General features: G+C 37.3%; 5 protein-coding genes across 12 annotated transcripts; 3 read left to right on the forward strand and 2 right to left on the reverse strand.

Moving 5' to 3' along the window:
• Positions 1-237: 237 nt before the first annotated feature.
• On the reverse strand, positions 238-2025 carry LOC136411100 (retinol dehydrogenase 13-like). Its single transcript, XM_066393520.1, has 6 exons — positions 1859-2025; positions 1644-1809; positions 919-1176; positions 703-871; positions 437-644; positions 238-380 (listed from the first exon to the last, which is right to left on the reverse strand). The coding sequence occupies exons 1-6, from the start codon at positions 1939-1941 to the stop codon at positions 275-277; spliced, it is 990 nt and encodes a 329-aa protein (XP_066249617.1). The 5' UTR covers positions 1942-2025; the 3' UTR covers positions 238-274.
• A 338-nt stretch (positions 2026-2363) lies between these two features.
• On the forward strand, positions 2364-15375 carry ERR (estrogen-related receptor). Of its 7 annotated transcripts, none has more exons than XM_066393517.1 (9): positions 6516-6728; positions 11659-11823; positions 11877-11993; positions 12072-12201; positions 12257-12484; positions 13853-14008; positions 14225-14412; positions 14465-14637; positions 14692-15375. In XM_066393517.1, the coding sequence occupies exons 1-9, from the start codon at positions 6705-6707 to the stop codon at positions 14852-14854; spliced, it is 1344 nt and encodes a 447-aa protein (XP_066249614.1). In that variant the 5' UTR covers positions 6516-6704; the 3' UTR covers positions 14855-15375. The 7 variants fall into 7 exon arrangements, with proteins under 7 accessions (XP_066249612.1, XP_066249609.1, XP_066249614.1 ...); XM_066393513.1 differs by lacking the exon at positions 6516-6728 and adding an exon at positions 7292-7435; XM_066393515.1 differs by lacking the exon at positions 6516-6728 and adding an exon at positions 2364-2582 and having other exon boundaries at positions 14465-15375.
• A 493-nt stretch (positions 15376-15868) lies between these two features.
• On the forward strand, positions 15869-18414 carry LOC136410755 (probable RNA-binding protein CG14230). Its single transcript, XM_066393065.1, has 6 exons — positions 15869-16140; positions 16191-16506; positions 16642-17179; positions 17290-17480; positions 17645-18153; positions 18215-18414. The coding sequence occupies exons 1-6, from the start codon at positions 15942-15944 to the stop codon at positions 18403-18405; spliced, it is 1944 nt and encodes a 647-aa protein (XP_066249162.1). The 5' UTR covers positions 15869-15941; the 3' UTR covers positions 18406-18414.
• Positions 18415-19168: 754 nt separating this feature from the next.
• On the forward strand, positions 19169-21445 carry calypso (ubiquitin carboxyl-terminal hydrolase calypso). The gene is made up of 4 exons (XM_066393026.1): positions 19169-19802; positions 20054-20698; positions 20820-21058; positions 21117-21445. Exons 1-4 carry the CDS (start codon positions 19283-19285, stop codon positions 21354-21356), a joined length of 1644 nt encoding a protein of 547 aa, XP_066249123.1. The 5' UTR covers positions 19169-19282; the 3' UTR covers positions 21357-21445.
• Positions 21366-23266, reverse strand: LOC136410732 (nucleoporin NUP42-like). Of its 2 annotated transcripts, none has more exons than XM_066393028.1 (3): positions 23104-23266; positions 22701-22999; positions 21366-22638 (listed from the first exon to the last, which is right to left on the reverse strand). In XM_066393028.1, exons 1-3 carry the CDS (start codon positions 23177-23179, stop codon positions 21850-21852), a joined length of 1164 nt encoding a protein of 387 aa, XP_066249125.1. In that variant the 5' UTR covers positions 23180-23266; the 3' UTR covers positions 21366-21849. The 2 variants fall into 2 exon arrangements, with proteins under 2 accessions (XP_066249125.1, XP_066249124.1); XM_066393027.1 differs by having other exon boundaries at positions 21366-22644; positions 23104-23264.
• Between the last annotated feature and the right edge of the window lie 338 nt (positions 23267-23604).

A 23604-nucleotide genomic window follows, 5' to 3' on the forward strand; every position in this document is an offset into this window, starting at 1 on the left:
AGAAAAAGAGGAAAATGACACTGTTGATTTCAACGGTGTCCTGTTTGTCCCTACAGGTTTTCTCTGCTACTATAGACTTTCACAGTTAATCTAAAAAGTAACCACCGGGTTAAATGGGAAAGATTAATGAGACCTCCCTGAAGAGTGCAAGTTTGTCCTAAAAACTAATGAAATAGCGTCCTTAATTCTGCAGGTAGAAATCTAGTTTTAGAATCAAGAAACAAAAACTCCCATGCAAAAGTCAACAAAAACTTTATTAAATAGAATTCCTATTTCACGATACACTAGTCAGCCGTGTCCATTTCTCACTGACTCTCCACAGCCACTTCCCTAACTCCGAATCTGCCGCTTCCCGACTCACCTCCTCCACCCTAATATTACTAAAAACCCTTTCTTCATTGTCTAATCATTCATTACCCAATAACCCGAAACGAACCTAAAATACTGTCCGCTAATCCTCTCTAAAGCAGGGTCTAGTGCCAAATACACCACCCCCTGACAGCCCTGCCGCGGGCTTCTGACAAACGGCCATGTCAATGGCTTGAAAATAATGCTTGCAAATGAGCTCTTTGAAAAGCCCATATGTCGCACCAGATCCGTGTCCACAACACCTGGATTCTCCACATTTACCGTCACTCCAGAGCCTAAAAAAATTTTCAAAAAAACGGCCCAAATGAGACTGAATTTAGCTAACCCTCACACCTGCCAATTTGGCTGCTAATTCTTTGGTGAAAAGCACATTGGCGAGCTTGCTCTGTTCATAAGCTGTGGCTGGATCATAACTCAAAGTGCTGTTTAAGTCATCCTTGTTGATTTTGCCCCGTTTGTAGGAGATACATGACAGATTTATTATTCGACTAGGGGCTGATTTCTACAATAGTTTTCAGTAGCAAAAAAAGGGCTTATATAATGACTGACCTTGAGATAATCCAGGAGTAAATTGGTCAAGAGAAAGTGGCCTAAATGGTTCACTCCCAATTGCATCTCAAAGCCTTCCTTGGTTTTTGATCCCTTAGGAGTCCGCATGACCCCTGCATTGTTGACTAATATATCTAGTTTCTGCTCTTCAGATTTAAAACAATTTACAAATTTTCTGATTGAATCAAGTGAGGCTAAATCACAAGACCTACAGTAAATATACTTGTTTTTTGTGTCTAAAACTATATCTTTACGAGCCTAAAATGAGAGAAAATTACAAGACAGGGGTAATGGGAATCAGAAATAAGAGGAAATAACTGATCTGCAGTGATAAGACTTAGGATTGAGATTTTTGAAACTAAAAATGGTTCTTGGTTGAATTGTTGCATATTTGCACAATTAGTTATTAAATAAAATACAACTTTGAAATGAACAAAATATTAACAGAGGATACAAACATTTGGAAAAAATTATACATGGTTTTAATATGAAAAGTCTCTATTCCTTGTTCCATTTTACTGGAGATTAAGCCGTGGTTAAATTTATCAAGTTACTAACTTTGTTAAAAAGTTTATTTCCATGGAAACTAAGAAATAACTAGAGACTTATTTTTTTCAGTTATTTCATGGAAACTATTCTCTAGATAAAATTTCCACTACTCTGATTTATATTTGTCTTAAACAGTACTTTTTTTGCATGAACCAATGCAATTATTAAGTACTAACCTCCTCACATCGCTCCATATCCTTGCAAGCCATATACACCTTTGCCCCTCGTCTTGCCAGTTCCCATACAGTCTCTTTGCCGATGCCAGAGTTTGCCCCAGTGACAATGACAACCTTTCCCTCAGCCCTAGTTGGGCCCTCATAGTAATCTCCGCCGGTTTTTTGCCTAGAGTCTCCTTTAGAGTCTTAAAAGACAGACAAAGGTTTGAACTTACTTAATTAGGACGGAGACGCCGAAAAGGCCACAAATTGCCGAGCTTATGTACACTGGCAAGGGGATTTTTGATGCAATACTCATTTCTTAAAAGTTTTGCATAAGTTTTTAAACTATTTGAGGGCAATTTTGAGTTAATATTTGGAATATTTGTATGGGTAAGTCTGTTTTAAACATTTGAGGGTTGAAAAGTTATAACCTAACTTTTTGTGGAAGATCTTTGAAAGGTAAAGCTTGTGCAAATACATCTATCTTTTCTTTAGATATTTAGTTAGAGTAATACAGAGATAACTAAAAGGAATTGAAGACGCAAAAACTGCTATCCTCACCTATGATGGGCTATAATAACTACTGTTTTTACAATTACAGATTTCATCTCGGAAAAAATAGTTTGTGTTTTTGACTCAATCTATCATTGTCTGGAACATTAAATTTAAGCAAGACAAGCAATGAATAAATTTTTTAGCGCCATCTGTAATCAAAATCCAACGTTATTGGAAGTCAGTCTTTGGGCAAACGTCAAAACATAAAATCTGTGAAAGTTCCTACCGTGATAGTTTTTCCAAAGAATTGTTAGCTGCTTTTTCCAATTTAAAGGGAAATTTTAGTTGAGATTATAAAAAATTAGTGCGTGGACCTCAAGCTTCGCAATGCTTCATTTGGTTGGCCCATAAATTTATCGTAATATGAGCTGTTGATCCCTTAAAACCTGGGTCTATTATTAGGTAAGTACAGAGAAAGTAGGACCTATTTTGGCTGGTGTTGTGTACCACACTTTCCCGATACTTATTTACTGCTTTCGTACTCAATTTAAGTTCAACAAAAAAGCTATAGAAACATGTGAGTAGACATTTTTTGTTTGAGAAATACAGAGACCTTTGAAAGTCAGTCTAGAGATTTATGTTTACACTATGGTAATTAAAAGTTTGCTAAGCATTACGTTTTAACTGTTAAAAGTGAATTTCCATCTCCTCCTACATCTGAATCATCCATTACTACTTATATGAACTTTGTCCAAAAATTCCCTTCATAAATCTGAGGGGTAGATCTCTGAAGTATTAGATTTAGTGTACGCATTTGAGGCATTACAACATATTTCTCAGTATTTTCAAGTTACTTTGATATATTAATGTTTCATCAGAAATCTACTGTTTCTAATAAAATCTCAAAAATTTGACTCCAAAATATAAAGCATGAATCTAAAATAGCACTTGGGTAGATTTTCTTGGTTTTTCAGTCAAGTTAGTTCAAGTTAGTCATATTTTTACTTATCTAACAATATAAGAGTGATATCCAAGGAAATCCTACTAAAGTTTATCTATCTGATTGAGAAGAGAACTTGTCTGTAATAAAACTAGCCTCAGAAATACTGGAAAATTGCATGATTGCTGCTGTGAAAGTTTTACGGTTTAGTCAAAGGTTTAACACAAGAAATCTAGTAATTAAATGCCTGAAAAATCTTGAAAATTGAGTGAGTTCTATAATAGTCCCTCTCAATGCAAAGGAGTTTTGGGACTTGTTTTGGACAGTATGTATAATGCTATTTTTGTAGGCATTTTAATAATTATAGTTGTAGGTGGTTGTAGATTAAGTAGTAAATTGTAGAGATCCTTAAAAACCACCCACACGCTCTTCTTAAAACTTGAAAAAAATTCCCAGATTCTTTGGCACTATACAAGTAGGGTCAAAAATAATACCCCTGAAAATTTCAACAAGTCTCACTAACATTCCTAAAAAATTGCATGGGAAACTCCTCAATAAAGCTGTGGAAATATCTTTACATTTTCTTCTAATGATGTACAATTTTAGAAATGTTCCAATGTTGGAATATGTTGAATCTCTAGTAAAAGTCAATAAATACCATATGAGACTGATCATGGTATAGATGGTTCTTTACATGACAAGTGTAATATGCACACGCGTATAACATTTATAAAAACGTATTATACGGCACCTCTGTACTCTTCCAAACAAGTTATAAAATACAGAATTATCCAGTAAAATATTATACAATAAAAATTTGAACGTCTAGATGGCCAATTTCATCTACTAGCATTAAGATGGCGCTATGCTTGCTCACGGCATACTATTAATAGGTATTTATTATGCATTAATCAAACTTTATCTTTTCATGCAAGCTTTAAGTAGTATCTTAAATAACTTTGAGATTCGAATTTAAAAGATTTTATAGCATATTATTTATGCATTGCAACTTAATATTGATGAAAGGGGGAGCAAACGCAGATGCTTTATAAGAACATCTCAAATGATACTTTTTTTTTCACTTGTAAAATGAGTTCTGGTGGTAGTGGCGATCAGTCGCTTCATGTTATATGTAATAAAGGTTTGCATAGAATAAACGTTGGAATAAAAATTGTTGCTGTATGTATAATTTATGGTATTATATCATACTGTAGTATCCACTAGTTTCATATCTTTAAGTATTGTACTTTCCCAACTCTGCCAATAACACATTGTTCATGACACGTATCGTCCAAAATTGCTAGTGTTCCATTGGCGTGGTTGCATGTTGGACGCTCCGTTCTTCCTATTTAACCCGTCGTTCCAAATCCAATCTGTCAATAATTCTAGAGAAAACCACTTCTACGCCTGTGAACTATTTTTTCGATTCAAAAAGGGAAATGGCTTAATGGTTCATGATACCAATCATCCACGTAGCCAACCAAATTGCTAGCGTTTTTCAGTAGTATGCTTGAATCTTGGGCGCTCCTTTCTTTCCCAAGTACCTTGGTACCTTATCTGTCATTTCATAGGCGTGGAAGTGGTTTATTCCATAATTAATATTTTTACCATCCAAAAAGAAAAACACTTAATGATTCGTGACACCAATGGTCATAACCACGGTGTCACCATGACCGGTGACGCGGTTGCATGTTGTACTTTTGCGCGAGGTTGTTTTTCAGGAACTTGCCCCCAGGATACGTTCCCCGTGGATTTACGTTAAATTTGCGTATGCATTGACCTTGTAAATAGAAGAATTGTTTTGCAATATAGTTTTGACGTCATTCCAAGTGAATTCTCCTGACCAAAATCTAAAAACTGGGCCTCTGATCCTACCAAATTTTATGCACTTTTGGTGACTACTAATTTAAGTTCAGACTACAAAAACTAATTATCTTGCCAACTTAGTTGCCCCCTAATCCCACAGATTTGCCGCCCAGATGAAATGAAGAACCGCCAGTCATCCAGTTGCCATAACATTTCGTGTTTCTCTCGACTGAAAACCTCGGGCGAATAAGCCCGCAAAAGTGGTACCTCACAACCCACGCTGCGTACATATTATAATTTTTTTGCAATTCAATTCCTGGCCTTGACATTGAACTTTGCGACTACCTACCAACCCACCTATTGGCCTGAAGGCGGACCACAATGTTGGTATAGGCCATGAATAACTATAATAGATTAAAACGTGTATTTGCTAAGGATGTGCATGCACATTTTCAGCGTCAATTGCTCGCTGGGTACTGCGTTTTATCAGCAAATTTCCGTTTTTGAGTGTATGTTCGGAACTCATTGGCGTGGAAACCGCTAACAACATAGGATATCTAGACTGTATCACTGATGGCGCTTGATGCATGAAGATGACAGTGTTTCAATGTTTGTTTTTATTAAGTGTTTCGAAATGCCCGCGTTTGATCAAATGATTTGAAATCAGGCCTACAAGGAAGTCGTTGAGAGAGATTAAAAAATAGCATATCCGGCTAAAAGTCAAACTAAAACGTCGGATATCCGGTTTTCGTGCCTGACAGGGACTTAAACTCGGAAGTGACTAAATTCTTTTAATTTTTTTTTAAAGCTTCTACTAAATTTTCACACTGCACAGTCGGGCTCGAGCAGATTCGGACAGAAAAGCAGTTCGCACCTGCACCTCGCCATGCTATACGCCCCAACCAATGTTGCCAATACCTTGACGAATCACCTCAACTCATATGTAGGACCGCTGAATCGAGTACGAGCACTGTCATTCATTCCCACTTTTTCAAACTACGGTTAACAAAGGATGACCAGTATATTATGAAAATATGTGGTTGACTACGTTCCGCAACGCCCTTAGTTGAAATTCCCAATCGAGAACTTCAAGAAACATATGCGCTGCCTCGTGGTGAAAAAGAAGAGTTAGTAAAACTGTCATTTAATGTCACTTTGAGGACATGTTTCTTTATTTGATTTATTTAGATAGCACAGCGCCCTCTGAGTTCGAAATTTCCAATCCGCAACTATAAGAATTGAATGTTCTGTCGAGCAGACAAAATACGAATTAACTCAAGGCTTAATCTGCATTAAATCAGGCCTACAAGGAAATCTAGTGGCACTATGCCAGTACAACATCAATCACACCAAGATAACTTTTCAGAGTTAATTTCTCAAATTTTCAGCGTTGGAAGAATAATCGAGACAAGCTGAGTGTTAAATTTACTCAACGCTCTAACGGCAGTAAATCCGGTGTACGAGGAGAGCTAATGCAACTACTTGAGTGTGAGTTTAAACAAGGAGAACTTGTGTTGGGCTGCTTAAAAATGAAAGAAAATAGCAACAAACTATCGCGAGCGGACGCCTCTGACCCATCGTCGAACTGCATAAAACTAATAAATGTTTATAAATCGACGAGCGATGTGCCTAATCCCGCGGCCTGCCTAATGCCGGCTCTACACCATATGGGTTACTCGGTTTCTATTCCTGCTGGCTGCTGCACGCGAATGCGAATTGTTTCTTCAGTAAATATTCGATAATCGCCGGTCGAGCACACATTTATTTTTTTTGCGCGCTGGTCTCTGTCGCCCGCTTTCAACCAGTGCGCGCAACTGCCCTTTGGTCAAAGTTTCGTGATGGAGTGTTGGATGCAGGACATGGTAGGTATTCACTTAATCAGGGGTGGTCAGTGGGTGGCTGGTAGTCAGTGGCCACCTCTGACTAACTATTAGGTAATTTTTCTGTAAAATCGCTTGTATTCATAATCTTCATCATTGTTTGTGATCCGCGCAAAACTCGAATAAATATAAAGGTACGGACTTGTCGCAGGTCAGTTTTTTCTATTCAGCCGGCCGCGACTGACATGTGACTCGAGTGTCGTTCGTGTATAGTTACTCTTCTAATTATAGATGTGGGTATGTATGTAATAGTCCGCGGCTCAAGGCCATCATTTTTCTACGATTCAATTTTCGCCACGCAATTGCAGCGGCACTTACGCCGCTCTGCAGTGGCTAGGTCAGGGCTGCGCGGGGGCCGTTAAGCCCCATAACTCGCCTACGACGCTATTTTCGCTTTTGCATAGCGATAAGGACGCGTTTTAGTTAACTGCCATGACCTTTCCAATGCCATTTGTCAAGGTCTAGTCGCTGATTAGATAAAAATTTGAGTACATAGCCGCATATTGTTACTTACCTCTGAGTAACACCAGTTAAAGGATTTTTTCCTGGTTTTTAAGTGCATAATAATTAGGCTTTGGAAGTTGTAATGTGGGCGGCAGTGTTCATTGCCAAGGCCAATGCTAATGGAGGTGTGCTGCGCATCGCGTTGTGTAGCAGAGGGGGTTTATTGCCTTAGTGTTATTAAGCAGGTCAGGACTTTACATAGCTAAACTAAAACAAACAAAGCCATAGTAAATATTTAGTGACACGTTTCCCAAAATTCACGTACTGAACCACTTTAGTTTAAATTTATCTTGTTCGCAAATATTATTTTGCGCATACTTGAATACTCTTATCATCCACTATAATCAGCGTTGGGCAGGTCAGTATCTACGTTTTGTTTGCTTATGAGAAATTCCTAATAGTTGCTAAATATATAAGCCCCCTATTAGAGAGATTAGATTAGAAGCTAGACAAAAACTAGGCAAAACTGGATAAAACCGGATTCGCAAATACTTGTATATTATAGGAATTATGGAAACTAGTTGTTATGCAAAAGGAAGTATATTTAAATCTGGGAAATTTTGAAGAGTTCATCTCACTTTATCTTCATTTAAGTTTAGGTTATTTCTTAATTTTAACTAATAGCGTTTTTTTTTCACGTCTAATGCCAAACTGGTGTATTCCGACATTTACTCTTTAACATCCAATAAAAAGGAGCAAAAATACTGCACAGATTACCTCGATGGCTATCTCACTTAGTAATTTACGCAATGTTTTGTTTTTTCATTATTTTTCTAGCTCTAGTAATGAAAAACCAAAATATTGCGTAAATTCCTAAGTACGACACATCGATGAATGTATGATAAAAAGTTGTCTTAAAGTCGACAAACAAATTATCAGCGCCATATTTAGAAAAAAAAACTGATTATCATTCTTCACAAACGAAATGTTATAGAACGAGACCAAAATTGTAGTGTTCAAGCTTATAAAAAACTGGAATGGAAAAGTGGTTTTAACCCTCATCCATATCTTACCACATCTAAGGAAAAAATGAATTTGAAAATTTCTGCTTTTTTGAAATAATTGAAAAACCAAAAATAATGTTATAGACGGTTTGCATCGTAAAACCACTTAAAAGCCGAAGTTTTCTCTCATTTAACCAAGCCTGTATCTATCACGATTTACAAGTTCCCCATGCTAGAAATTCCTATCTTAGATCTTTTTATTCATAAATTCAACCAGTTTAACTTCAATTTATCCTGTTATTTCACGTATCATATTGCGCATCATAAGTATTTGAAATGCTCATACATCAGCCACTCTAATAAGCATTAGGCAGGTCAGTACTTTATTTGACGCCGGAATAGTTCCGATATTTTCCTTGCCTTAAAGATCATATGGATTAAATTAGAAGTACCGACGCGTAGATTTAGTTAAATCTATTTATAATAGGATTTGCAAATACTGATTGTAAATATACAATTTTTCAAAGATAATTTACAGCACAACTCGAATGGCGTAGATAATTTAGTCTTTTTCTATAAAAATTTTTAAATACCTTTCTTTCGAGTGTTGTCCACGTGACTGCATTAGTATTTTACTGTTTCTTATCTAAATAAGTCGCAAATTATATAATGTTCTTTTGTAGCGATTTCCTTACATTTTCGAAGGTCATCAAATACGTCCCAACTATGTACGTCATTGTCTCTGACCCAATCAAAGCATAATGGCAAGTTATGTTACTAAGAGTAAAAGTGGGTCTTTTTGTGTTGAGTGTAGAGATTGAAAGTTCTCATTTCGTGCATCCACAAATGTGTATCCTCTATAGCACTGGCAGTGTTTCAGTTCAAATCATAAATTGCACCACGTATAAGTTTACAATTCTTGAGGGATTATTCGTCATAAAGCTCATTGGCGTACATGGTCGTATTAGATTATTTTTATTTTCCAAAGTTATCTTTACTTCTAGGCTCTCGTGTTTATTGTATTAGAAACTACCCCCACCCCAAAAGTTACTTTATGTTTCTATCCTGCGTGAATGATTGAAATTTCCTAAATTCTAATTCTCAGAATTGACAATATTCCTTCTTCCATGCCTGTTTATTTTCAGCATTATAGAACGTTGCAGAAATATAATAAAGGTATTTATTAACTTTGATTTCTTTACTTGAGGATGCAGGATTTTAAGAAATGTAGATGTCTTAATACGCCCCTGGGTGTCTCAATTTTGAGCTTGAAATCGTAACCAGAGGCGTCTCTTAAAAGGTTGTGCTAAAGTGGAAAATTTTACATTCACTCTGTTATTAAGATTCCACGTTTTTAATGAAAATTTTATTGTATGACACGGAAATGAGGGCATTAATTTTGGGCAGAAAAATACAAAAACTTCAGAAATGCCGTAATCTCAATGCGACTTAAATATCAGGAACCATAGGCATCCCTGAAGGGGTTATACTACAATGTTGCTCATTACCTTGGTTTTTTAGAGTCCGGGTTTTAATAATTGTTTAATCCTTGATACTGTATCCAGGGATGGGCGACTCATAAAGAAGTCTGAAACACTGCCTCTACTCGTGCTGCATCACCGTATTGCCACTTCAGGAAAAATTTCATCAGGCACTTTCAAATTCCTACGCAAAATGGACAAAAACGCGTTGATTTATTCATAAATGAGGCACTATGAGAAATATTATCGTCTAGGTCAAGTTCGCTAGATTCCAGTCTATTTATACTTGATATTGACTGTGCGAATCGTGAATAATGCAGCCGATTGTTAGTATTAAAATGTGTCTGAATAATATAAATATTTTAAGCTGGCGGACCGGGGCGAATTTCCCAGGGCCACTTAATAATATTCGTATTACCATAGGTCGCATGTAAATTATCGATAATGTAACTCGGAGTCTATTCGCTCAAAAACGAGTAAATTCTCAAAGATATCCTTCTATACCGGCTCTTTAGAGCAGCAATTGAAGTAAAATATAAAGAAATAATCCACCGTCAATAGCTCTGATTGACGACTATGTTGTGCTTATCATTTATCAGTTCGCGATGACGCTGTGAATCGATAAGTAGAGCTTATTTTACTCTAACATTTCGTCCCATTTTTGACCTAAAATGGCGGAAGTTGCCATTGAAAACATACCTAAAGTAATCTAACCTCAATACCTGAGCTTGACAGCTGTATTATCTTTATAAATTGTCAATTTGCGACGGTACTGTCAATTAGAAAATAGAAGTTAGGTTATTCTTAAATTTCGCGTCGTTTTGTGGTTTAAAGTGACGGCCTTGATACTGAGAATACACTAAAGTTTCGCCATCAGTCGCCGTTTTATATTAAAAAAATATATAAAGATTCAAATAAACTATTTATGCCAATGGATTTCAGAGGTAGTATCGTCTAAGTATTTTGCAATAATAGAAAAATGTGCACCTAGAATGAATAGCAGTAAACAGTCGTCTAGAGAATAACATTTTTTTGTCACAAATGGGAGCTAAATTTAAAAGTGGATCTACTCAACATTTATGATTGAGGGCAAATATAGCGTTTGTCATGCGTCAATTCTGTCGCGACATTGTCAATTAGAGCTGTACAGGTTATGTTCGCTGAACCGAGCCAATTTACGGTTAAAACGGCGATACCTGCCATTGAGAATATCGTCTGTATGTAAACTAAAACTTGTGTTAAATTAAAATTAATTTCTTTGTTTACAATAAATAAGCTCAAATCGCGTAAATTGGTTTTGTTTTTGTAAACAGATAGCGATAATTTCGGTTGCTGTCATCAATTTAGGAGCTCTAATCCTCTTCACATCACAAAAGAAATACGTCCATGCTATTTCTATAGATTTGACACTAAGTAACTGAGAAAAAACATCTTTATCAGCATTCAGTTTAGAATTTAGTGCACACCAAGGCCTAATATTCACGATGCTTCCACGAGAACTTATCACCATAAATCCTCGGATCATTCCTAACATTGCGACCAACTAAATCTAAACAAGAGATATTAAAAATCGGCTTGACGAGCGCATCATGTAAATGTGGACGCGCTAAGTACCAGCTGATGGTGGCAGCACATGCGTTCATTACAGATGCACTTGGCCTTGCACTTGAACCAAAGAGAATGAGCGAAAAAACGAGCCAGTGCTCAGTCAAGGCCGCCAACTTGGCATGCTGCTTTTTTTTTCGCTGCTTTGACTTACCGGATGACGGCTGTGCGGAAACACGATATAATACCAGCGGCGGACCCTGTAGATTTCTATTTTTGGTAATAAAATTACTGGCAACAATGCAAGAGCCGCGCCTAATATCATTGGATAATACTTAACCTTTCAGTTGGCCTCCTTAATGACCAGATCTAAGTCTACCACGTTTTAAGGTTCACACATCGTGAAATTATTAAATGAGTATATTTAATTTATTTCAGGTGTCAATAATGACAGATCCAGGGTTGGCACCCGCTGCCAACATCCAACAGCCAATTAAGAAAGAGCTGGACACCTTCGGTGAATGCTCGCCATCCAACAGCGACCTTTACTCTCCCACCACCACAACCACTCTGATCAGTGATAACGTCATTCAATCTTCAGACGTACGTTCGCATTTGCATTAAATTTCTTGCTTTATCCGTTTTTTTTTTGCCAGCGGATAGAGTTCAGGGATCACTATGAAACGCGAATGCAATCGCCAGACAGTCCGGAGAGGCAGTATTGTTCATCAACCACGCAGCCGCATACTGAAACCGGCCTTGGCCATTGCGAGGTAAGATTTGCCACTTGTCAAATTTTAACATTAACATTGTTTGACAAGTTTGTTGCAATGCTTATTCTTTACATCTAGAGTGACATAAAAAATGAAGATGACGCTCCTAAACGGCTGTGTCTTGTATGCGGAGATTTTGCCTCGGGTTTCCACTATGGAGTCGCTTCGTGCGAGGCCTGCAAAGCCTTTTTCAAGCGCACGATTCAAGGTGATCTCAACCAAATTGCCAAATGGAAATAAATAACATTTCTTGGAATATTCAGGTAATATCGAGTACACGTGCCCAGCTTCTGGAGACTGTGAGATCAACAAAAGGAGGCGGAAAGCGTGTCAAGCTTGCAGGTTTCGGAAATGTCTCCGATCAGGAATGTTGAAGGAAGGGGTGCGATTGGACAGAGTAAGGGGTGGTAGGCAGAAATATCGCCGCAATCCAGATAGTCCCTATCAGGTGCAGGTGGTGTCTGCGCAAAAACCCCATATTATGCTTGAGGGTGAGTCGAAAAGCACATTTATCGCTGCTGTAGTTGAAAATTTTCGTAGCGCCATCTGATGTCTTCTTAAGACACCCATAGCGAGTTCTCTAAAATAACAACAAATGATTCTATTGAAAGATGGATTTAGGACTAAATTGACAAGTGACATTGGTTGTTATTCGAATGCTGCTGTTTATTTATTATGAAGTAAAATTTATTAAAAGAGACTCATTGTACTCCTGTTATTAAGTCAATGGCGTTCAATATCACCTTTCCATTTGGTTAGTTTCAGTCAATTTTCTTAATTTGGTGAAAAAAAAATCGAACTTTCAGTGTGCATTAGAGTCTACTCAATTTAAATGCGCTATGCCACTGGCTGTTGCGCAACAAAATCACGAAACACATTCCGATGAAAGAGAAGCTTTATGCTAAGTTAAGTCAGTGGCGTGGACCTCGTCCATGCGGGTCTAATAGTCATTCATTTCGTGCGGGACAGTTGCAACTAAAGGGGAATGTAGCTGAACTAACTCACCACGACACTGGTTTTTATTGCGTTAATGTTTCTCAGGAATTTTGGTGTGCCGAGACGTTTCAAGGCATGACGTAGTTGTAAGCCCATTGGCGCGCACTGACCATAACGAAAATAAAAATGGTTTCCAATGATGTTGCGATTTTGATTAATTATAGCAATTGAAATAGGCCTTCCGCGCCAATGAATTTTTTGGTGAATATTCTTTTACTTGATCTTTATCTTACTGGATCGAATAAAGAACAATCGCTTAATAATAGTGCATTTGATGGCACGGCATGAAAAGGTGCAAAAAAAGTAGAGAAAATTGGTGTTCAAAAAAATGTAATAATATGAATAAAACTTTGATTGAGTAAAAAATGAGAAAAAAAAGAGAAATGTATTAGAGCTCACGACCAAATTAAAGAATAGAAATAAGAAAAAAATAACTACTGTGTGAATTCTCCTAAATATTTTCTATAAATAGTAAAATTTGCAATTTGATCGAGTAAGCAACAATGATGTGCGATGATGAGATTTTTTAAAATATTTATATTATTACTCCAAGATAGATTATCTGAATTAAATCATTACCATTAAAAGACGATAAATTTAAATCGAGAAGCCAGCAATCGTTACCGGTTAATGGTCGCCCGTAAAGGCTTTATTAGCCTGTAAAGTGCAGGCACGTGGAGAGTATAAAACTGTTTTACAAAAAACTGCGCATAGATGTAAATGATAATAGTACTGCGCACCCTGAACTAATCTCTTTTTTACCCTTGTTCAGGTTTCTTTTGGATCATTATCATCTGCATCTGACGTTTTTGTCCATTGCTTTATCCAATACTTGTATTTTTACCGGGAAAATACAATTTCAGACATAAAAATGCTTGAAGCGCTGATCGCCTGCGAACCAGAATGTCTAGAAATCAACACCACACTGGAAAACTCCAAACATCGGACTTTGGCAATACTGAGCGATCTGTATGACCGCGAATTAGTGGGAATTATCGGGTGGGCCAAACAGATTCCTGGTAAGTACGATTGGGGGGTCAAAAGTCATTATTTCACTGTTTGAGACAGCTCCGTTAGCCTTCATTTACACATCTTCTTCCTCTTATTGTGGGATCAAGCAATCATAACTCTCCTCTCAAGACAGCCTCCTTTATATTTATCTCTCACTCTTCCTGTCATTCTGGTCCTATTGGTGATTTTTCCTTTCCTTTATCTTCAATATGCGTTCTTTTAAGGTTTCCTGGATCTGTCGTTAAACGACCAAATGCGCCTGCTCCAGAGCACCTGGGCCGAAATCCTGACGCTAACACTGGCATTTCGTAGCCTACCAATGGCCAGTTTAGGGCGACTAAAGTTCGCCACAGATTTCACTCTAGATGAAAAACAGTCCAAAGACTGCGGTGCTCTTGAGCTCTATCAAACTGTAGGTTTTGCCATTTTTAGTTGTCTCTTTATAGCTTAAAATCAACTCATAGTGCGCTCACATGGTGGAACGTCTAGAAGGTCTTTCGATGCTCAAGGAGGAATACTACCTGCTCAAGGCACTGGTTCTAACGAATTCTGATGCCAAATTGGACGAGTATCATTCGCTGAAGAAGTTTCGTGACAGTCTGCTTTCCTCCCTAGGTGACGCCATGAGCGTTTTAAGGTGCGTTGATTGCTTGGTGAATTTGAGGGTGTATCCTAAAGAGACGTATTTCAGGCCGAGCGGCGTTCTCCATCAAATCCAACAGTTGCTGCTGTGCCTGCCCGCACTTCGTCAAGCCGATTTCGTAGTACGCAAGTTCTGGTGCGGTGTCCATTCCCAGGATTTAGTTCCGATGAATAAGCTGTTTTTGGAGATGCTTGAAGCTTCCAATCGGTAGCCCGCATAATATTTTTGCTTGCGAGAATTTGACCGACGTTTTAATGCTTTAGCGAACGTCAATGTACAAATTAATTTTTAAGGTGTCTTAAGGACACACGGGTCGAAGCTACGGTTGTGAGTAAGCCATTTATTATTATTATTTTAGGGAAAAGAGTATTTTTTCTATGTAGATAGGTGCGGTAGTTAATAGCAATAATTAAATTACTTGCCGATGAATTGGAGCGAGCATGTGATGTTACTTGGTAAGGTAGCAGTAGTAGCGCGCGTCGGTCAAGTTTTCCACCTGGCACAAACGTGATGGGACATGAACATGATTGCAGATAAAGGATTCAATATGCCCTTAAAGCTAACATTACTTTGCAAATATTATGAGGGTTAAGTCGTGTAAATATGACTATTTTAGTGTATATTTTATATACATGATTAGGTAGGGAAATAACGTGTACAATATTATATAATTATTTTTATGTTTATGTCAGGTCAGAAATGGAATAAAACAACTAAAAGCGTCATAATATACTTCAAAGTGCATTTTTTTATTCCCAGAATTCAACATCACTACATTTTCTTCATAAAGAAATGGCAGTACTAAAAGAAATAAACTTTGAGAAATTCTAATAACTCATATGGTCCATCTACGCCAATGAGTTTCACGGCGGATGTTACCTTAAATATTGTGCACTAATAATAAAATTTTCAATTTCGTTGAATAACGAGAACTGCGGTATAGAGAAAAATTATTTGTTGTCAGGAAAATGAGAGCCAGACACGAATCATATTCGGCGGTCTAGATCAGAAACAGAACCCCCTATAATTCCAAATTCTCTAGAAAAGTTTCAAAACAGAGGAGGAAAATGCTTAGTTTTCGAGGTTTTTTAAACATTACTCATGCAAAGTAAAAATAGCTTATACCGACCTCGACATTTCAAAATTGGTGATGCTACTGCTACGTTGCCGGTTCTTCTAACTAGGCTCGTGGCGCATTAGTTTATATGCCTTAGAAAGAGCAGGAACATAACCTCAACCCTCAAATTCCATCACGTTTATAATTGTTCCTAAAATTCTTTAAATGATTGTCAATTAAAATGAATAATACAAGTAAAAGAATATTCATACGTAATCTACCAGAAACATTGACTCAAGAACAACTGAACACTGCTTTTTCCCAGTATGGCCAAGTAAATTTAGTCGAAATAAAGGAGCGCAAGGAACTGGGACCTTACAATCATTCCTGGTTTTTTGCCTATATAACCCTAACCATCGATGACCAGGCCCTTACAACATGTAAGCTACCTTGTTTAGTTTATTAGATGTGCCCTGAATGGTGTTTTAAGGTTTTCAAGACTTCAAAAGCAAGAAATACTGTGGGGAGTATTTGCAACTTCAGATAGCTCGAGAAAGCTTTCTAGACAGGTTAAAGCGGGAGAGAATGGAACAGAGAGAACCTAAACAGGAAGAAAATGTGAATTCAACAGTTGAATCTCCAATTTTACCTAAAAACGTGTTAAATGAAGGGGTTAAACAGAAACAAAAACTTGAGCAAAAACCTGTGGATAACATTGAGGACTTGAAAGTAGAGAAATCACAACATATGAAACTTCTAGGGGTTTTAAGCAAAAAGGAAGCTTCAAAGCCTTCACAAGACAATAGGTAAGTGATGAAATTTAATCCTATTGTGTAGTCTTCCATTTAGTTATTTTAAAGAATGACAATTAACTGATATTATGGAAGTTGTGTTTATATCTAATACTCTAAAATAACTGAATATATTATCGTTTTTTACAGTTTTGATTTAGCACAAGACACCCTAACCCATGGCAATGAAATCAGAACACCTGATTTTATTGAGGTTCCAGCAAACAATTCGGTTATCTCTAGCTTTTGCAAATCTGAGAAGAAACAAGTAATAGATTATGTTATAAAGAGCAATAAGAATAACATTTCTCTCAACTCACCCCTCAAAATCCCCTCCTGGGAAGCAAAGCCAATACCTGCAGTATCCACAGTTATTGAAAAACCTGAACCCAAATTGTTGGAAAACAGCAGAGTGGCCAATGCTAGAAGGCTGCAGTCAATGCAGGCCATGACAAATAGCTACAAGACCCAGAAAAGGCTCATCAAAGTTTCCCTGGCTTATGGTGCAGAAAAGCATAATCATAAGATTGTTTTTGGAGATGCCAGAGAGTTTGGGAATGATGCAAAAGGCTTGGATTCTAATTATGTTAATGGAGTTAAGAAGAAAGAACTCTTTGAAGGGGATGAGTCAGATTTTGAGGGCGATTTTGAAATAAAGGAGCAATTTGAAGGGGACAGTGGACAAAAGGTAAGTGTCATAAAAACGTGAATATTCTTTTAATTTGATGAATTCTTGCTAAAACACTAAAAACATTAGAAATTGTCAAAAAGAAACTCCTTTAAAATCAAATTTCTCAGCTTTTAGAGCTTCAATCCCGGTACAAAAATGACAAAAGATTTATCCTGGATAAGAGATTTATTGACAAGGAAACCCCAAACGACAGTGCAGTAGACATTGACGATTTGGAAGTGGAAAAATCCCAACAAATGAAAATTCTAGAGGAGGTTTTAGGCAAAAAAATAGCTTCAAAACCATTAAATGAGAACAGGTAAGTAATGTAATTTAATATTGTTGTGTGGGTCTTCATCTTGTTTCACCGTCATTTTTACAACCTATTTTGTCATAAAACTTCTAAAATTTTAAGAAATGTATTGCTAAAATCTTTCCAAAACACACAGTATAATTACTTATCTTACAACTTTTCTATGGTAGCTTAAACAAATCCATGGTCAAATTTGACCCACTACAGCCCAGACATAAAGACTTGTTTTTAAAACCTGAAGGGGCAGTCACCAAATCAAAAAAATTAAAAAAGGAGAAACATAGTGATTCGATTGAAGAAGATTTGCCCCAAAACCCTACGCCTGTCGTTTCCAAAGAAGTCTTCTACAAAGTCCCTGAACGACTCAAAGAGACTTTCACCAAGACTCAAAGTCAATTCAGTGTGCTTGGAGCTTTTGGGAAATCTGAGCAAATGAATGAGGAAGAATTTGTCCTTGCAGATTCTAAAGATATCAAAGCTAATCCGAATTTGATGGGCAAAAACCCATTTAAATATGACTCTTCTGATGATGAGGACGAGATTGATGATATTCCTCATAAGGAAGACCTTAGTAAAGCTCCAGAGTGTAAAAGCGATCAGAAATTCCCAAATAACTCGTTTCAATCCGTTTTCTGGACTGAACCGTTCTTTTTCAAACATGATGATTTTCGGTTGCAAGGTAGAGATTTAGATGAAGCTTTTGAGAATTAGTTTATGTATATATATATTTTTTTGTTTAGAAGGGCAGGATTTTATCGAGAAAGTCGGAAGCGATCACAGTAAAGAGTTTTCAAAGCTGCGGAGGGATGTTAAGGGCATTGTTAGGGCTAAAGTGAAGAACACAGAGCGAAAGAATAAGATGTTTAAGAAAAAGCTAGGTGGCAGCAAGAGGAGGAAGCAGGTTAGGATAAAAAAGGCCCTGAAAAGGTGATCTAAGAGAGGGGAAACTTAGTGTTTTTTATTCCATTAAATGGACTTTTTTAATGTTTTGTGTTTTTTTTATCGTGCATTGTTGGCCTTCGGAACCTGATAATATAGTATAGTCAGAAGCAGTATGGGTCTCCATCTAAACCATTTTGTCAAAAGTATAGATAATATATTTGCAGGTCAGTAGGTTAGTTCTATTTACTTTAGCAGACGAACACCAGTTTGATTCCTTTAAATTTAAAGCTACATCAAACATCGCTCTGTTTGAACAGATAAATAAACTGATATCAGATCGTGAAAAATATACACAGTGTACCGGTTGGAATTTTCTACGCATATTTATAACTATTTGAAATTGGTTTTTCTGCAGGTATACTTTGCGGACGTTAATGTATCTTAATTGTGGGTATTTCTACAAGCTTATAGCTACTTATAATTTCTTTGTATCTCAAATACCAACAAAAATATAGATTCAGCAAGTCAGTCCATAGAGACTGATAATGTAGCCAACGTAAAAATGTTATTCTAGAGTGAAGATAACGTGTTAGAGCAGACCAGAATAAACGCGGGTTTAAATAAGATAAAATGGATTAGATATGAAGAAAAATTCCTTGGAAATTAAATTTTTACGGTGGAAAAATAATTACGAATAAGTAGGGTTAGGTTATTTACAAATGCAGCGTTGCCAGTTTTACCAACGACCCGTCAAATAAAGATGACTCATAAAGACGTAAACTTTTTGCCAATAACTGATTCAGATCAAAGTAAACAAATCAATGTTTGTTTTTTTTTTAAAGCTAAAATCGAAAATTGTGTGAAATTTGTAAGCAAACAATCCTTAAATTAAACCAAAACACATCTATTTTCCTTAAAAGTCCAATATGCCGGTGGACATTAAAGAGCTGACTGAAGGCTGGCTGGAGCTTGAAAGCGATCCAGGCCTCTTCACTCTTCTTCTTGAAGACTTTGGTGTTAAAGGAGTCCAAGTTGAAGAAATTTATGACCTAAACAAACCCCTGGACAGCCAAGTATATGGATTTATCTTCCTCTTTCGTTGGGTGGAAGAAAGGCGTTCTCGGAGGAAGGTGGTCGAGCAGACTGAGACTTTCGTGAAAGATGAAGATGTGGTCAACAACATCTTCTTTGCGCAACAGATGGTGCCCAATTCCTGCGCCACCCACGCTCTGATTTCCATTCTACTGAACTGTGCCAATATACATTTAGGAGACACATTGTTCAGGCTCAAAGCACATACTCATGGGATGTCTCCAGAGAACAAAGGATGGGCCATTGGCAATACTCCTGAGTTAGCTTGTGCACACAATTCACATGCCATGCCACAGGCAAAAAGGAGACTTGAGAAGAGCAGCGCAGTTGCAACAGGCCGTTTTACAGGAAGAGGTAAGAGTTGTGATGGGATGTTTTAATGTTGGGTAAAACTTATTCTTTAAACTGTCTAGAAATATTCTACAACAAAAACAATTACTAATAATATAACACAGAACATTTTGCACCTCAGGAATTGCTAATTTAAGTATGTTGCTAGAAATGTTATCAATTATATGTTATAAATTTTTAATTGGAATAAGGCGTTTCAAAACATTGTCAAAATGAACGCACATTTCAACCCACTATGAAATACATTTCTTTAGGAGAAGCCTTCCACTTTGTCAGCTTTGTCCCAATCGGGGGACGTTTATATGAACTAGATGGCTTGAAACCATTCCCAATTGACCATGGTCCCTGCAATGAACAGGACTGGACTGACAAATTCCGTAGCGTGATTCAGGACCGCCTGGGCATCACTGCCGATGAATACAATGAAATTAGATTCAATTTAATGGCAGTGGTACCTGATCGTAGACTTGCCATTCAACACAAGCTTAAAATGCTGCGCACTAACAAACAAATCGTGCTTGACGCGCTGCAGCAGATCATGAAGATTAAGGACAAAGGAGGCGGTAAAAGCCTGGAAAATAATCCTATAGAAGCTCCGAAAGTTGAAGCGAAATTGGATAATGAAGAATTGCATGGGGAGGAGCCAGTAGCGGTGCCAACGACAAGTAGCAGTAGTTTAACACTTTGTCCGTTGGATTATTCCACTCCGTTGACCATTCAGACCTCACCAGCGCCAAGCACATCAGGGACGGACACGCCGTCGGATGCCGGTTCAAGCTCAGCGTTTAATTCGCCCACCCAAGGGTGGAATTGGGCGAATGCCGCCCAGAATAGTCCAAATTCGAGGGATTTGAAGCGGTTTGTGGTGTTGAGGATGGCGGAACAAGAGAAACACCACGGTGAGTGACCAGGTATACTTTGGTTTCGGATTGCCAAAGTTATGTAGAAGCTGTAAGAAAAAGATGCCACTTCTTCAGATTTTCCGGTCATAAGGCAAACTTTGTATTTTTCCTTCAAAAGCTCTAGAAGAAAAACTAAGTAAACCTCCGGAAAAGAAGCCAAGCAGTGGTGTGGTGCACGCCCGAGTACACACCAGCGATGGGGACCCTGTGATCGCCGAAAAAAAAAATCAGGACATCTTGGAACCCCATACTTTTGCACCTAAGGATCTGTTAGCGCTCTTGCGTAATCTCGACAACGAAATTTGCCTCTGTGAGATGAATTTGAAAGACGAGAATGATAAGCAAAACAAATACAAAGTAGGTATATTGTTGATCTAAAAGACCTTGCGGGAGCATTCTCTGATTTTCTCTTTAGATCGACGATTGTCGTAGAACTCACAACTACGACGAATTCATCTGCACTTTCCTCTCGATGTTGGCTGAACAGGGGAAATTGGCCGATTTAGTAGAACAGAACTTAATTGCGCCGAAACGTCCGAATGCGGGCGTTCCAGCACCGAAAACTGTGAAAATTGGCAAAAATAAGGAGGCTGGAACAAACGCCAAACGCAAGAAAAAGGGTCGGTCTAAGGTTAAAGTGAAACGGCGGAGATAAATTTTAAAATATTTAGCTTTTATAGTAATACTACAATTACTTAATTTCTACGTACATATAAAACAATAACTATAAACTATTTAGTAAAATGTGTTTCTTTTCAACTACAATAAAAATGTAGCTTCCATACAAATATCACAGTGATATGCCAATAATTTAAAAATATTTTAAATATGTTTAACAAGGCGAAATTGGCAATTTAAACCATTGACATCGTCAACCAGAGGCGGACCTACTAAATTGATCACGATTGACTATTCTTCTGAAGTTGTTTTATAAGCAAAGATTTCTTAAATCAATTTTGGAATACAAATAACTTGTTATGCCACTGCGTTTTTACAAGAGAATTTACTGTGAAGAATTTGAATTTGTTTGCCAAAATGAATTGCAGCAAAACTTGACTTTTAAGTTGAAATATAGAGAACAAATGATTTCTATTAAAACAAAAAAATTATGAATGCACCTTCAGAACTCCCTCACTAATTAAATAGCACTATTTCGCGAAACACATCTCATAAGTGGGCGGCTTTTCTGGAATATTATAAATATCCAAATCTCCGCTTTCGAACCACTGTATCTCCTCCTTTGTCAGTTCTTCAGGCTTCGAATAAATTGCTGTGTTCACATGACTAGTTGATGAATTCAACCCAAAGGGCGTGGTCGGTTGATTCGGGGCTACGCCACCGAAAATCGTAGCCGAATAGCTTGGTGGGGCGTTTTGCGCCCCTGAAGTTAATTGGAGTTTTATTGAGGGCGAATTTGCCACACTGTTGGGATTATTTGAGGTTCCAAAGACATTATTGGGTTGTTGATTGGAGATAGGGAACATGTTTGTAGTTTGAGTGGGAGAAGAGAAAATATTATTTGAAGATGGAGGTTGAGCAAAAATATTTGCAGATTGTTGAGGTTGAGGGACAAATGCAGGTTGTGGATTTGAAGAAAAAATATTTGTCGAAGGGGTAAAGACATTGTTTTGTGTATTAGCAGCAGCTCCAAAGATGTTTTGGCTCTGCCCTTGTGGGGCTGCAGTTGACGAAAAAATATTGGAAGATTGTGCAAAAACATTGTTTTGCTGCTGCCCAAATACACTTGACGATCCCCCAGTTTGCACCAAAGCTCCTCCACTAGATCCAAAGATGTTTCCACTTGAATTTTGACCATATACCTCAGTATTTACAATAGGAGCAATATGAAACCCTTGCAAAACTGAAATAATCTCCCCAGATGGATTTTGCAAAGCTTTTACTTTCACTGCAGCATTCTGCATTAATTCCTGCAGTTGCTGTTTCTAAACATACTCCCAGTTACAAAACAATCCTTTCAAACCCAAAAAAAGAAACTTACATATGTGTCCAAAGTTCCAGCCTTGGCAGCTTCATAAAGCCCAAAGCGAATCTCCTCAGGGCTATAGTCCTCAAAACCAGGAAATGATGGTTTTCCTTTGAAAGGAGCATAGTAAGATAGCAGCCATTGGCCTCCTTTTTCCCATGTCAACATGTCCTGAGCCACCAGTTTGATCATGGTTAGAGGATTATTTTCTGAGTTAGGGGTTGTATTGGAAGCATTTTGAGTGCTAAATGTAGACTGGCGAAGTATTGAAGTGGACTTTTGAGTGTTATCATAGTTTGTATAAGAATATTTGCCTGCAATTTGAAGAGAGATTACGGGTTAATGGAGTGATTTTCTTGGGGGTTGTTAAAGTAGGTATTTGTGGCAAATTAGAAGATGGTATGGGCTGAATTGTTACCAGGAATTTGATGCTCAAAGTTGCAATAAGTGCCGTATTTGCAATTGCCTTGCAGGAAAAACTTGCACACGACCATTTTCTATGAATTGAAGGCAGAAGGAAAAATAGGATGTTTAAAAGTATGGAAAAATAGCAAAAAAGTCTAAATTTCAATTAAAGAACAAATATTTATATTTAAGTAAACAAAACAAAAGAGAGATTAATGTCAATATCAGTTCCTGTCATTTCCAGTATTATTTAATTCTAATATGGCGGCTTATATAGTCATATGTAAAATACCCCGAAAAGAAATGTTAGTAACAGGACCTAATCCAAAAAAAAATAAATTCAACTCGTATTCATTTTAATGTACACTTTCCTCTTACAAACGGTAAACATAGCGCTTTGGTTAAACTATTTGTCATTTACAATGCAATAGAATATGTCCAACACGTGCCTCTAGTATTTCAAACGCATATTGAATGTTGTTTTATTTAACTCCTTAAAGTAATTGGCGTTCAG

This window comes from Euwallacea similis, chromosome 9 (genome assembly GCF_039881205.1).
Source record: "Euwallacea similis isolate ESF13 chromosome 9, ESF131.1, whole genome shotgun sequence".
NCBI classification, from domain to species: Eukaryota; Metazoa; Arthropoda; class Insecta; order Coleoptera; family Curculionidae; genus Euwallacea; species Euwallacea similis.

What these genes read in the sequence shown, in the direction of transcription:
- LOC136411100 (XM_066393520.1), bottom strand. Translation starts at nt 1,941, where the DNA reads ATGAGTATTGCATCAAAAATCCCCTTGCCAGTGTACATAAGCTCGGCA. An exon ending in GGCGTCTCCGTCCTAATTAA is followed by an intron (nt 1,810 to 1,858) that starts GTAAGTTCAAAC and finishes AGGAGACTCTAG; the next exon opens with GCAAAAAACCGGCGGAGATT. An exon ending in ATATGGAGCGATGTGAGGAG is followed by an intron (nt 1,177 to 1,643) that starts GTTAGTACTTAA and finishes CTCTCATTTTAG; the next exon opens with GCTCGTAAAGATATAGTTTT.
- ERR (XM_066393511.1), top strand. Translation starts at nt 7,364, where the DNA reads ATGCTAATGGAGGTGTGCTGCGCATCGCGTTGTGTAGCAGAGGGGGTT. An exon ending in ACGTCATTCAATCTTCAGAC is followed by an intron (nt 11,824 to 11,876) that starts GTACGTTCGCAT and finishes TTTTTTTGCCAG; the next exon opens with CGGATAGAGTTCAGGGATCA. An exon ending in ACCCCATATTATGCTTGAGG is followed by an intron (nt 12,485 to 13,852) that starts GTGAGTCGAAAA and finishes ATACAATTTCAG; the next exon opens with ACATAAAAATGCTTGAAGCG.
- LOC136410755 (XM_066393065.1), top strand. Translation starts at nt 15,942, where the DNA reads ATGAATAATACAAGTAAAAGAATATTCATACGTAATCTACCAGAAACA. An exon ending in TGACCAGGCCCTTACAACAT is followed by an intron (nt 16,141 to 16,190) that starts GTAAGCTACCTT and finishes TGGTGTTTTAAG; the next exon opens with GTTTTCAAGACTTCAAAAGC. An exon ending in AAGGGGACAGTGGACAAAAG is followed by an intron (nt 17,180 to 17,289) that starts GTAAGTGTCATA and finishes CAAATTTCTCAG; the next exon opens with CTTTTAGAGCTTCAATCCCG.
- calypso (XM_066393026.1), top strand. Translation starts at nt 19,283, where the DNA reads ATGCCGGTGGACATTAAAGAGCTGACTGAAGGCTGGCTGGAGCTTGAA. An exon ending in AGGCCGTTTTACAGGAAGAG is followed by an intron (nt 19,803 to 20,053) that starts GTAAGAGTTGTG and finishes ACATTTCTTTAG; the next exon opens with GAGAAGCCTTCCACTTTGTC. An exon ending in GGAACAAGAGAAACACCACG is followed by an intron (nt 20,699 to 20,819) that starts GTGAGTGACCAG and finishes TTCCTTCAAAAG; the next exon opens with CTCTAGAAGAAAAACTAAGT.
- LOC136410732 (XM_066393027.1), bottom strand. Translation starts at nt 23,179, where the DNA reads ATGGTCGTGTGCAAGTTTTTCCTGCAAGGCAATTGCAAATACGGCACT. An exon ending in CTTTGAGCATCAAATTCCTG is followed by an intron (nt 23,000 to 23,103) that starts GTAACAATTCAG and finishes TTCAAATTGCAG; the next exon opens with GCAAATATTCTTATACAAAC. An exon ending in CTGGAACTTTGGACACATAT is followed by an intron (nt 22,645 to 22,700) that starts GTAAGTTTCTTT and finishes GAGTATGTTTAG; the next exon opens with AAACAGCAACTGCAGGAATT.